Genomic DNA, 13,616 nt, shown 5'->3' with positions numbered 1-13,616 from the left:
GCAGAGTCAGCCTCTGTCCTCTGCAGGAGCAGTTGTACCCCCCACAAGAGGGGCTGCTGGGATGGGGTGATGGAGGACAAGCAGGCATCTCCAGAGAGGGCTGGTGCTGCAGGGGAGGTCTGGAAGTCTGCAGAGAAACAGGACTGAGGAGGGGCACAGCTGCCCAAAGTTCCAGCTACCTGAATCTGATGGCAGTTACACTGGTGGGTGCCACTGTGGCTGGGTGATTTGGGGGCCAGGGTGGACTCCAGAGCTGCCAGAAAGCAGGACCAGCCCTGCCTGTGGATGGAGGCTGGCATGGCTGACCTTCAAGTGTCCTTCCAGCCCTAACTTCAATTCTGTGAGGAATGAACCAGCCCAGATCTTTGCTGTCATAAATCAAAGTCGCTCCGCTGAGACCGATGGAGGGAGCTGCGTTTATTTAGCTCAGCCAAAGATCCGGTCTGGTACATTCTTAGCAGCAATATTAGGCAGGCTGGGCTCACTTGGCAGAGGCATTGGGCATCTAGCCATGCGTGCGGGGCATCAGGCATCGAGGGCAAAGTGCTGCTCTGCCCCATGCACATGTCCCTCAGACTCAGACCAGGCTCCCTGCCCTGTCCCTTCATGGTGTAGGATGCAAACCAGCCTCCCATGGGGAGCAAGTGGCACTTGGATTGTGGTTGGAGGTTCTGAGTTTCCTACAGCAGGTCTCTCACCTGGAAATGTGTCAGGCAGGACCTGGACAACCCAGGAGCTCAGCCACACACTCCCAGCTGAAATCAATGGCCACCTGGCCCAGCCTGTCCCCAGGGTTGTCTCTCCTTCCCTGCTCCTCGGGAGCAGGGTATTGGTGCAGGAAGGGTCCCACCATGCAGATACATCCCTGCTGGCAGCCAGGAGCTGGAGGTCAGCCCTTCAGGGCAGGCTTTGCTAAGGCAGTGCCTTATTGCTGCCCCACATCCAGGAGAGGTTTGCTCATGGTTGCTGGCAGCCATGGAGAGAACACGGTGCCGAGTGAGCCCGGTTTGTGGTGGCAAAGTGGAGGGGACGTCGGGGCTCCTGCAGTGACATGTTGCATTACAGCCAGGGAAGGTGCTGCGGTTTCTCCTGCTGGGCTCCAGACAGCTGGCCGGAGGAGGAATATTGGGGTGAGACAAGGATCCAGCTCCAGCAAAGGAGCGTTTGGCCCCAAGAAGGAACATCTGGGCCCTGGAAAAGCATCTGGCCCTGGAGAAGGAGTGTCTGTGGTGTGGTGGTCCTGAGCAGGACCATGGTCCTGCAGCAGCTCCCCAGGGCTGGGAGCATAACACAGCCCTCGTGCTGAGCTGGGATGGGAGGTGATCGGTGAAGAGCCTCTGTCCTGGGGCGAGCCCTGAGCTGAATCACACGCCTTCCTTGCAGAGATCCCCAGAAGGGCCTCGCTGCTGCTGACACAGGTGCTGGGGACCTGGGCTCTCTAGCAAGCAGCTCTGAGGTGGCAGGGGGACCTTGCTCCTGGCGATGTGGGGGACAGCAGTGGCTGTCCTAGGCAGGCAGTGGGGAGAGGGATGAGCTAGCACAGGGTCCGCTCAGGGATGACTCATTTCAGGCACACTGAGGATACTCACACAATACCAAATTTGATCTTTATTCCTTAAGTGTGGGCCAGTTCTCGGGTTGAAAATGTATCTAATCTAAAAAATATTATCCCAGTGTTTCTTCAAGCCAAACTGAAATGTCACTTTAGAAAGTACACTAAAAAAAACCGCCCTGAGACATTAGCTCATTGGCAAGAAAATTAGCATCACCTCAGTTGTCTCAGACATGGACACGTCTCTTTGCTCAGTTCTCCATTTGCTTGAGGATTGGACTCTTGGTTTTCTCTCTTTAAGCTGCATGTTCTCCAAGCCAGCTGGGTCTTTGAGTGGTGACAGACGGGTGCCACAAATGGGGCACTCCCAGCCTATCGAGGCTGATGGTCCGTATTTAATAGCATGAGAGTGACTTGAGTGTTGGAAGAAAACCTGTTTCATGGCATGGCTGGGGAGTGCCTCATCCTGAGAGCAAAGCTATGCTTTGCTGATGTAAATCCCCAAATCCGTATGGGGACTTGGTGAGGGAGGAGAGAGCAGATTCTGCTGGTAGAGCTACTTTGAAACCCAGGCTGGGATGCCTGCATGCCCATTGCAAGAAGCAAGGCAAGAATTTCAGCCACGGGTTGGAAGCCTGCAGGGAGATACGGATTTTGAAGGACAAGAGAAGTTTTGTAAATGGCCCCATGCCTGGATGCTCAGCACTAGGTAGGAAAGCTGAGGACCACAGATTGAGAAGAGAGATCATGGGGGGAGACTCAGAACTCTATATTTTCCCCTGGAGGCTCCAGAAACCGGCCATGTGAGGGAGGACAACCTCTCAGGCAGGACAGACAAGGTCCAGAAGGGTATCGGGAGATTTTCAAGATGGTGGTTGAGAAGAATTAGAAAGTCTTCAGAGGGTGACTGAGCAGCTGCTTGCTCTGGAGATGCAGCTGGAGCATGGGGAGTGGTGGAGGGGTGGCTTTGAGTTTTGTAGCTCAACCTGTGGCTGGAAAAACAGCCTTGGAGCTGCTGGGCTGGGAAGGGGACAGTGCCTGTGCCCCTGTGTTAGCAGATAGAGTTTTAGTGAAAAATACACTCACCACAACCCATGGCCAACAAGTGAAAACTGCTGGGATGGATTCATCTGTTCTGCTGCTGGAAAGCAAAGAGAGTGTGAGCCCTGTCCTTGGCTGAGGGCACAGTGGCTGCAGCCGCACAAGGAGCCAAAGTGGGGCTGAGGCATGTGCCCAGAACTGGCCCAGCAGCACCCAGCCTGTTCTGCTGTCAGGCGCTCCCCAGGGCGGCTTTGGCCTTGCCAGCCAGTGCAGGCACAGCTGGAGGGCAGCAGGCACCAGGGCCCACACCAGCGACACCTTTGGATGCAGACACCCTATTTTAGAAGGAGAGGTTTTAGGCAGATGGGAGGGATACCCACAGGACAGGGTGTGCTGGTGATGTGGACTGTGATGCTGGAAGCCTCCTACCCAGCACAGCTCCCCAGAGCAGGCAGACGCAGAGCTGGTGAGCTCCTAGTGACCTTGTGGCCACTCTCATGGCTGCTCCCACCAGGGTGGCATGGGGTGATGGACAGGCTTCCTGGGGAGGCCTGGAGCCAAATGGACACGGATCTGCCCTGGGACACCCATCCTGGTCTTACCACAGTCACCGCCCAGCACTGCCAAGCTCAGCAACGGTCCAAGCCAAGTGCATCTCCCCAGGGACTTGTAGCGTGTCAGAGCTGCTTTCACCAGGGAAGTGTCTGGCCCGTGGATTTGAGCACAGAGCAGCTTCTCCTGCTGAACGGCGCCTGGGGGTGCCAGGAGGGTGGTAGGAAGGTGCTGAAGAGCTCCCTAAGGCACAGGGCAGCCTGTCAGTGCTGCACAGGGCTCCCCTGGGATGGTCAGCACTGAGCAGCAAGGAGGCTCGTCCTTCGTGGAAGAAGCGAAGCCTCAAGGAGATTGTCCTGGGTAACTGGCTCAGGAGAGCAGGCCTCTTAAAAGTCAATTAGAGACTTTTAAAAATAAATCAGACTGGAACATTGCGAGGGCTGCCAGAAAATTTGGGCGAGGTCAGAGTTGCTTAACGTTCGTTGTTGATTAGATTCAACCAGCTTTTTGGTTGGGATAACTTCTGAGCTGCTGACTCAGACTGCTTTGGGGGCTAAGCCAAAAGCGTCTCCTAACATGGCCATTTAAGGCATGGTGGGCTGAGAGCTGATGGGCAGCCTGAAGAAGAGAGTACACCCCACTGTGAGCTGGGAGGCTGTGGGGGTTTCCTTCATCTTTGTCCTCTCTGCTTTGGTTTTCCCTTCTGTGAAGTGCTTTGAAGTTGGTGGGTGGGAAAAGGCGAGCAAAGGAATTATAGTCGTCTTGTCTCGGGTAGAAACTGCACTTGAGAGCAGCCCGAGGAGTTTGTCCAGGTTAAAAAATGAGTGCAGAGCTGTAGGACAGCATGTGATGTGCACATGTTTCTGCTCCAAGTCTGTGCTACAGCTGAGCTTGGCAGAGCCTGAGCCCACACATGCAGTTTCACAGGCTTAGGGTGGGGGACTTCGGAGCAGTTGTTCTGTCTCTCCAGATCCAGTTTGGACCTGGGTTTGAGAGCCTTGGTCCTGTCATTAGTCACTGGCGCTGTCCTGCCACCCCACCTCTCCTCCAGCCACATCCCCAAACCTTCCCTTAGCTCCCAGACCTGACCTTGGAGTGTCTCTAACTGATGTTATTCATCCTGGGTCCCAGCAGTGAGTAGCTGGTTTCCAAAGCAGGGTGATGAACCTGCATTTCCTGAGAAGCTGAACGAGGAGATGATCTCTAGGCAGGCTAACATAGAACATCCCTTCCCATTGCAGCGACCACCCCCTGAGCCAGCTGGTTTCGGACTCGGACTCGGAGATGGACAGTGTGGAGCAGCTGGCCCTGGGCAGTACAGACACTCTCTCCAATGGGCACAAGGCTGACCTGGAGGCTGCTAAACGCCTGGCCAAGAGGCTCTACAACCTGGATGGCTTTAAAAAAGCAGATGTGGCCCGCCACTTGGGGAAGAAGTACGTGTGGGTATTCTCAAGGAATGTTCCATTCTGCAAGGGGCCCACCTGCACCTGCAGTGCACCCACAGCTGCTACCCTTGCAGGACACTGCTCTGGCAGGGAATAGCTGACAGGACCCCAAAGACCACTCCCCGTGACTGGTACATCTGTACCAGGTGTTCCCTCTAAAGGTTTTAAAATCTAAGAGACCTACAGATTTTGGTACCTTCCTACCATGACTTCATCTTTGATGCTTCAGGAAGGTGTTGGGGCAGGGGGACAGCTAGCTGACGTCTCATGGGCTCTTCCAGCCCTAGCTTCTTCATTTTGTCTTACATACCCAGTATTCCTATTGGATCTGTGGGTGACTTCTCTGAGTTTCACGGGAGTGTGGTGTGTCTCTGTCCTCAGCATGCTTCCCACAGACCTGGGGAGCTCCCAGCCTCCTAGAATCCACCCCACCCCTGTGTGCCTTTGGCTGTCCTCATGGTCTGGTCGATCCCACTCTTGGCCCCCACCTTTTCTATTTCAGCAACGAGTTCAGCAGGATGGTGGCAGGAGAATATCTGAAGTTCTTCGTGTTCACGGGGATGAGCCTGGACCAGGCTCTCAGGTCAGAGCTGAGTGTGTGTACATGTGTGCATGTGTGGTGGCCACCCGAGTGGGATCCCAGCAGACGGTGCCATCTGCAGCTCTGCACCCACACAGAGATCTGCAGGAGCAGGCAGACTTTATGTCTCCCACCTGGAGATCTCCTTACCTCTTAAATAAGAGACAGTGATTCCCAAAGTGGTGTCTCAGCCACACAACCAAGAAAGAGCACTCCTGGTCTTAACTCAATGGTCAGTGCAGTTTGGTGATCGGTGACTGTCAGGTTCACCTGGGACTGGCTGTCCAGGCCTTGAGCGCAGACCCTCTTGGTGTTACCCCCACCTCCTTTCCCGGTGTAGTTCCTGGGGCTGGCTGTAGGTCTCTGCGATGTGCCAGCAGGGTACAGTGCTATGGGTTTGGAGGGGAGCCCTGCAGCAGGTTGGGAGGGATGCACGATGGCAGGGCTTCATCTGGCACACAGGGGGGGTCTCCAAACCAGAAAGCACAGCTCCACTTCTGCACAGGGTGGGTTGGAGAAGCTGCTGGTGGGCTTCATGTGTGACCAACACTGCTGCTGCTTCTTCAGGTCCTTTCTAAAGGAGCTGGCCTTGATGGGAGAGACTCAAGAACGAGAGCGAGTGCTGGCTCATTTTTCCCAGCGCTATTACGAGTGTAATCCCAACGCCATCTCTTCGGAGGGTAAGAAACTGTGCATGTCTGTGTGTGTGTGTGTTTCAAGCGAGCCCATGCATTTGTCAACTCGGTGAAGGTGCTCAAACTGAAATCAGAGAGCAAGGCTGAGAGCCTGTACTGACGCCATCCCCGTTTATGGAGATGTCATTTCCCTCAAATGACAGATGCTTTAGATTTTTTTACAAAAAAACCCCTGCTCCAGTTGGATCATGCATAATTAGGGCTCAACCCATCCTTAATTGTGACTTTGAGCAGATTAGCACAAGAGGCAAGAGAAGGCCCTCCTCACCAAATAGACCCCAGCCCTCAGACCCTCGGTTCAGGGAATAGCCAGGTGAGAAAAGTCGGGTACCCGGCACTCCAGGCAGCACAGACACCCACTTTGTACCGTTTCACGTCTTTGTGCCTCTCCTGTGTGCATTGTGCTGGGTCTGCTCTGGGCTGGCTCTGGGGCAGGTGAGATTTGGGCTGCCTGGCTGGCAGAGGGCTGTGCTGGTCCCACCTTGCTGTGCTAGGAGCTCTGCAGGATTAGCTGCAGCATTGCTGCTTGGCTGAAGGGGCTGCAGGCTTGAAAGGGAGTTTGTATGCTCAGGTTTGGGACCACCGTTAATTCAGTGGCCTCCTACCTACTCACCCGCGTGCTGGCAGCACTGCACTGACTGCTGTGTGCCCTGTGTGCCCGGTGGGAGGAGTGGGCTCGGGGCTGTTTGGGGGCTCGGAGCCCTTTTGCCCTGCCTGAGATGCCAAGGGGCTGGAGCAACAGCTGCAGGGCTGAGCTGGAGACACTAATTCCTGTCCTGTGCTTGTGCTGCAGATGGAGCCCACACCCTCACCTGTGCCCTGATGTTGCTAAACACAGATCTGCATGGACACGTAAGTTCTCACTGCCATCAGCCCCGTCTGTGCCTGCACTCTCTGACCCCACCACCCTAAACTGTAGGTGCTGGGGTAAGAGCAAGGACTTGCAAGGACAGAGCCATGTGAGCAGGAGGCACAAGACCCCGGGCCTGCAAGGACTGGTCACCCCTAATGTGTCTGGGGTGGAGATAGGAGAAAGGCTGAATGAGAGGAGGAGCTGGTGAAGGAGAGAGTGGGGCTTTGGAGGAGACGTACTGAGCTGGAAGATGTGGAGGTGGGATGAGGACAGAAGAGAAAAGTGGACAGGGAGAGAAGATGGGAGTGAGACTCCAAAACCAGCTGCCATTGGGAGGGGGTAGCTCCCAACTTGGAAAAAAGGAGGCTATTTAAAACTCCCAGAGTCTAGGCAAAGCTGACAGCTTCCCCACACCTGCAAGCAGCCTCCCTGGCTTGTCCCTCACCCCGCTGCAGAGATGGAGGGTCTGTTCCTGGGCTGTGGGACCTGCTCCAGCCAGCGCCAGTCTCTGGCCTGAAAATAACCCCCACATTTCTCTCCCTCGGTTCTCTCAGAACATTGGGAAGAGAATGTCCTGCTCCGACTTCATTGGCAACTTGGAGGGACTCAATGGAGGCACTGATTTCCCCAAGGAGCTGCTCAAGGTAAATTTGATCGGTCTCCCTGGCCAGCCAAGTGGCAGGAGCAAAAGTGAGAGCTTTGGGCAGGATTACATGGATGGCTACATGGGATGCAATGAATGTGTCCATCCTCATGCAAGAATGGTGGTGGTCCCTTGGCCCACAGTTTTCCTCCTACCTTGCTGAGGGAGACATGGGGTGCTCTGTTGCCCCAGGAGGATGCTGGAGCTCCAGCTGGGGTCCTGATTCCCTCGCTGCTCTTGCTGTACCTGCATCGCAGGCCAAGGGCCACCTGTGGGGGCAGCTTACTAGGGTTGGTTTGCCCAGCTGCAGCCAGAGGCTTCGTGATGTCGACCCTGTGGTACTCGGCCCTTCCTGGCTCCCTGGAGCACTGGATCCCAAAGCTGTGGCCAGGCTCTGCAACTGGAGCCATCTCCAGTGGTAGAGGAAACATTTCTAGTGACATGGGCAAGGCGTGGTGATGGGGAGGATGGGCTGGTGGTTAAGCCCCGGAGCTGGGAACTCACCACACTAGTGTGACTGGGGGAGTCCTTCCTTCTCCTTGCCTGACCCAGTTCCCAGCAGGGCTTGGCCAGGGAGGGCAGTGTTTGGTGAGCACCTCTGGCCTTGAACTGCTGTGCTTCTCTGGCATCGCCTGTTCTTGGGAGGGTTTTGTGAGCTGCTGTCCCCACATCTCTGGCGTTGGGAATAGGCTTAGATCCCATGGAATCTGTGGGCAGAAACCATTGCTGTCGGTGAAGTGCTACAGTTGGCAAATACTTGTGACGTGGAAGATGGGTTCCCACATGGTGCCGGAGCCATGAAGGGGGGAGCTGGTCGATGAAAAGAGGCAACGGAGTGTGAAAAGCTGAGCTTCCTTTTCAGCCTCTATGGGTCTATTCCTGGCTGTGTCGCTCACCCCATCATTAAGGGGTTACCAGCAGCTCTCAATAGGGCTGTCCTCCCTCTCAGCCCACGCTTCACCAGTAAAAAGAGTTACTCAGGAAAAATTCTCCTCTAATTTTAAACCCAGCTCCTGAAGAGGCTTTAAACATCCAAAATGGAATATAAACATCCAAAATCAGGACCCTGAACCCCAGACCTCCAGTGCTGCTGTGCCCTGGAGCATCCAAGCTCTGCAGGCTCCTCGCGTGCCCCCTTTGCAGCCCTCAGCACTTCACGGTTGAGTACGTGCACTTCAGGACCTGTCCCATCCCTATTAAACGTCACCCCCCAAAAGTACCAGCAGTTTAAACATGTGAGATCAAGTTATCCCATCAGACCCCAGCCAGCAGGAAATAGGGCAGCAAGGAAGCGCCACGAAGCTATAGGCTTTCTCTCATGGGTAGGGGTCAAGACCTTTGCTGGGTGTAAGGGCGCGGTGGGAGGCTGCAGCACTGCAGCACAGCCCTGCACAGCTCTGCCCGCAGCCCAGCAGTGGGGAGGCTGCTCTGCTAAAAATGGCCTGTTCCCTCTGCAGCTGCGGTGCTTCCCACCGCCGCTTTTCAGCCGCCTCTGTACGGGAGCCGTGCTGGGGAGGGGGAGCAAAAGGCAGCGTGAAGAACGGTGCGCAGGGCAGGCTGCAGCTCCTCGTCTGGAGCACTGCTCCGCTTTGGGGAGCCTCTGCCCATGCAAGGGGGAGCAGTGTCCCTGGGCGGGTAAGATGGGAAAAGTGCTGTCAGCCTGTGCTGGGGAGGGGGTCAGCAAGGAACGGCACCTGAAGGGGCTGTGCCTCCGCTGGGCAGCTTTTGCCAGGCTCATCCGGAGAAGACACCCTCTCCATTCTGCCCCCTGCTTTTGGCAGCTTGGTGCTTTGGTTCCTGCACAGGCTCAGGGGGCAGAGAAATAGGGAAAGGCTTTCCCACTGCCCTGCCTGTGACAGCCTGTGCTTGCCCCTTTACCCTGCATAGGATGCTGCCTCCTCGGCAGACCTGGCTGGCGGGCAGTGCCTGGGGACTGAGGCTCCTGTGCAAGTGTGCTGCACAGCTGGCTGGCTAATTTTAGCACTCCAGGAGCACACGCATTTCCTAAGGGCAGCAGGGGAGGGGAAGGGCTGGCAAGCTTCACAGGAGCTTCCCAAAGCGCAGGGCTGGGTCTGGGGCAGCTCCAGCAGTGCAGAAGAAGGGTCCTGGGGGCTCTTCCAAGCCTTCCTGGGGAGATAGTGCAGGCTGCTACCCCACGGGCTTCAGAGCTGGAGCGATGGAGGTGGCCTTCACCCACAGCGCTCGCCACCAGGGAATGGGGACAACAGGGCAGGACCTACATGGCTGCAGGGGACATAAGGTCACCATTCCCTGTGACTGGGGACAGCATCAGGAATAGACCTGTGGGGAGCCTGAGCACTCTCCTTGTCTCTGGCTGCAGGGAGTCCCAAGACAAACGCAGCATAATGCCTGAGAGCGGGTGGCAGCTTGAGTCAGACGAGAACTTTATCTGCTACTAGATAATACATGTAAACAATCCCAGTTTTATGTAGAAGAAATGAAAACACTTGAAAGCGTGTGCTTTCACAGCTGAGCACCACGTCCCCCTCACTGGCAGTGCCCTGCATGGCACTGCTGCTGGAGCTAAAGCAGCGATGCCTTACCAGCACTGCTGCTGGAAAACCTTTCCTCTGGCTCTGAAAGCTTCCCTGGAGAATCGTACTCTGCAGACAGGGCTGTCCAGCTCCTCCAACTCAGGTGTCCTCCCCATGGGCACAGGGAGCCATGCCGGGGATATAAGAACCCATATAATGCTGTGACTGAGGATGCCCACGTCTGCAGTCTTGGACCCATACTCCTGTGGCCAAATGAAGGCAGGTGCCTGTGCAGCAAGGAAGGAGGCAAAGCAGGATGTCCTGGAGCTGGTGGTATTTTGGTTAGCTCTTGAGATGTTGCTCTTCTATTGTCAGTGTGATTTTAGCCCAGGCCCCCTGGGATTTCACTCACTGTTGCTGGTTGTCTGTTATATTTCAGATGTGGATTTGACCTTTACATGATTGATCACTTTGCGGAGCCTTAGTTCTTCTCCATCTTCCTTACTCTTTTAGCTTAACCTTGTGCATTGCTGGCTGGCAGCAACACAGTATGGCCAAATCAGACCCCATTTCTCCCCTGCGCTGCTTAGCGATTGCAGGAGTGAGCGAAATCTGTGCTGCCTTCCAGCCTAGGAGCCCAGAGCACTTCAGAGATGTTAATGAATTAAGCCTGACAATGCAGTTGGGTCCCCGGGGGAGGAAGGTAGGATGGGCCCCCACCTTCCAGCTTGGAGGCACAACGGCAGGGCTCAGACGCTCAGAGTGCTGGGTAAGTGATTAGCAATGTGGGAAGAAAGCCCTGGCTCCCACCTCTGAGCTATAATCACAGAAACGCTTGCTCAGTCTAATCCCCCGGGCTATTATTTTTTTTGCCTGTTTCCCCAGGGAGTGATACGCTGCCCCGCCCCTGTCTCCCGTGGCTCCCCCCAGCCTCAGGGGCAGCCCAGCACATCTGATGTGCCAGGCACCCATGGCCCCTCCCTCACAAGTTTCGCCCAGCAATCACTATACCAAGCAGTTAGGACAGAGTGGAAAATTTCCCCTTCTCCACTGGCCACATCTCCTACTCAGTCAAGCCTAACTAAATTACGCATCAATCCTCAGGCCTTCTGCAAGGATGCCCAGCTCTTTGCTTCTTCACGGGAACAGCTGCCTGGAGCATCTATGTTCCGCCCTTGACCACCTGCGCGGCTCCAGCTACCAGTTTTTCTGGCCAGACCTCGAAGGGAGGGTTAAGTGTGGGGTGGGCACTGAAGATGAAAGGTCTGAGCGCACATCTCCACCGGGCCCATCTCTTCCCCGTCCGGTCCTTTGGAGGTCCCTGGTGTGGGCTGGGCTGCAGCAGCAGCTCTGAAGCCTGCCCAGCTGGCACAGAGTGGGAGGTGCCGCCCGGCCGCTGCAGCCCAGGAGATGTCACCACCGCTGCCCCCAGCCCCATGAGCCCAGGGGGGTCCAGCCGCCCGCTCCCGCTCTCCCTGCTGGGGGGAGGGCGGCAGGGACGGCCAGCGGGTGCCCCCGGGGCACCTCCGGCAACTCCTGCGGCCACCGCGCCAGGGATGGTGTCGCCCCAGGCGGGATGCTCGCCGCTGTCTCCGCGGGCCGGGCCCGGCTCGGCTGGGCCCGGCTCGGCTGGGCTCGGCCCGGCCGGGCGCCGCGGGTCGCCATTGGCTGCGGCGGGCGGGGCGGGGCGGGGCCCCGCCTCTGTCGGGCAGCAGCCGCCGAGCCCTGCCCGGCCCGGCCCGGCTTCAACAGGCGGCGGCGGCGCGGGCCGCGGCAGGCAGGGCAGGCAGGGCCGGGCAGGGCCGCCGGGCACCCCGCCGCCCCCCCCACCCCACCCCCCGCCGCCGCCGGCAGGATGATCGGCGTTAACAGCATCAACAGCAGCGCGGGGCGCATGCGGTCCCGCTCCATGTGCTCGGTGCGCTACGGGCGCAACTACCGCGGCGTGGAGACCTTCTGCTACGGCTGGCCCCAGCGCTCCCGCACCCTCAAGCCGGTGCTCTACACCGACCTGGTGGTCAGCCGCCTCCAGAACCGCCGCAAGAAGAAGCCGGTAAGCGGGGGAGCGGGGGGCGCCGCGGGGGGATGCGCAGCGCCCCGCGCCCCGGCGGGGACACGGGCGGGCGGACGGGCGAGCGGACGGACAGACACGCCCGGACAGTCGCCCGGCCCGCCCGCTGCGAGAGCCTCAGCCCTGGCGTGGATGTAGCGAGCAGCCGACCCTATTTCCCCCCCCTGCCTGCTTTCTGCGGAGTCGGGTCCCCATCAGCCCCCCTCCGCCCCGGGGTCCCTCTCTCCGACCCTGCCATCCTCCCCCCCATCCCACCCCGAGCGCGGGGGTAGCGGGAGCACGGCAAGACCTGGGTGACATTGCGCCGCTTACGATGGCTTGACAGCAACGCTTGCACGAAAACATCACTGCCAGAAGAATCCAGGACAGAGCCGTACCGCTGGGACCAGCCCTCCAGCTTAGCATAAGTGACAAGCTCTGCGGGCTCCCCGCCAAGGGCTGCGCTAAGCCGTGCCAGCCCGGCCAGGGCAGGCGGGCACCCGGCTGGGGTGGCGGGGAGAGCCGCAAGGCAGCGCGGAGGGGCAGCGCCGCAGCCCCGGCTCCCAGCCGAGCGGAACTGGAGAGGAAGGAGTGGCTGCCTGGACGAGAAAGGGCTTTTTACTGCCAAGAGCTTGCTCGCTGTGAGCCAGCATCCGTTTTGGAGGTGTTACGCTGGTGTGCATGGCTCCTAGGTGGGGAGAAGCGAACAGGCTGTCTCTGGGTGCGTCCTACCTCGGTTGGGTGCCTGCCTCCGGCGAGGCAGCGAGAGAAGAGTCCTCACTGGCCCCCGCGTTGCAGGCAGGCTGGGGCAAACCAGGTAGGGGTACCCCAGAGCCGTCTGGGCTGCCCCGTGGTCAAAACCAGCCCGGTGGGGACAGTGGGGCCGTGCCAGGCGGCAATGCTGTCATAGCGCAGTACGGTCTGGGGGCAGCATTAAGTTGTGACGCACTCGGATGGAAACATACAGTTGGGAGGGAGACGCTCGGTCGCCGCTTCCCGCGCTGTGGGGCTGCGCTGGGAGGGATAGAGGGGTCTGCCGTCCTGGGGGTGGTAGTCGGCTGGGCAAGAAATGTTTTAAAAGAGGTTGGTGCAGCTTATGATGCTGCTGAGTCAAAAGTGTGAGGCAGAGATGGGTAGCTGTCCTCCACTGCCTGCTATTGCTGCCTGCAGCAGGGTGGAAGGTGACGCACAGGACACTGTCCCTGTGGCAGCCCGTCCTAGAGGGAAAAAAGTCTGTCCCCACATCACTCTGCTCTGTTTGCTCACAGGAACCCCTCTGCAGTGAAGGGGAGGGGGGAACACGGGGTGTGCGCAGCAGGGTTGGTGTGTGCCAGGTGATGAGTTATTCTTGAGCATGGGTTGTGCGTGCTGGGCAGGCAGCGGAGGTGTGGGGAAGCTGCCAAGGTGAATTAGGGACCTGACATGGGTACGGTTCCATCTGACATACAGCCCTAATCTGACCGTGCTGTTTGTATCTGTACAGCTGGCAGTCTGGGTGCCTGAGGACCTGACAGAGCTTTGTGTCTGGGTGTAGAAAAAGATATTTTGCTAAGGATACTTTGTCTGCTTTGAGGTGCACTGGTGGAGCAGTGTAGGGGAAAGTTGGGGAAAGCCATTCAACTGAGCTCTCATATTGAAATGCTACCAGGCACGGAGAGAAAGGGAATGACTGCAGGGTGGGCGCTTGGTGGCTGTGAAGTCTGTCTT

General features: G+C 57.7%; 1 protein-coding gene across 3 annotated transcripts in view; it reads left to right on the top strand.

Annotated features, from left to right (window-relative positions):
- PSD (pleckstrin and Sec7 domain containing) overlaps window positions 1–13,616 on the top strand; it is a 49,332-nt gene that overhangs the window by 25,696 nt on the left and 10,020 nt on the right. For 2 of the 3 annotated variants that reach the window (XM_074830772.1, XM_074830771.1), the window contains 5 exons: window positions 4,387–4,587; window positions 5,096–5,176; window positions 5,741–5,853; window positions 6,662–6,720; window positions 7,276–7,365. In XM_074830772.1, coding sequence (XP_074686873.1) covers window positions 4,387–4,587; window positions 5,096–5,176; window positions 5,741–5,853; window positions 6,662–6,720; window positions 7,276–7,365 — 544 coding nt within the window. The remainder of the gene's footprint in view (window positions 1–4,386; window positions 4,588–5,095; window positions 5,177–5,740; window positions 5,854–6,661; window positions 6,721–7,275; window positions 7,366–13,616) is intronic. The other variant, XM_074830773.1, reaches the window with a different exon arrangement.

This window comes from Strix aluco, chromosome 7 (assembly GCF_031877795.1).
Source record: "Strix aluco isolate bStrAlu1 chromosome 7, bStrAlu1.hap1, whole genome shotgun sequence".
NCBI classification, from domain to species: domain Eukaryota; kingdom Metazoa; phylum Chordata; class Aves; order Strigiformes; family Strigidae; genus Strix; species Strix aluco.
This window is presented reverse-complemented; position numbering and strand designations above follow the sequence as displayed.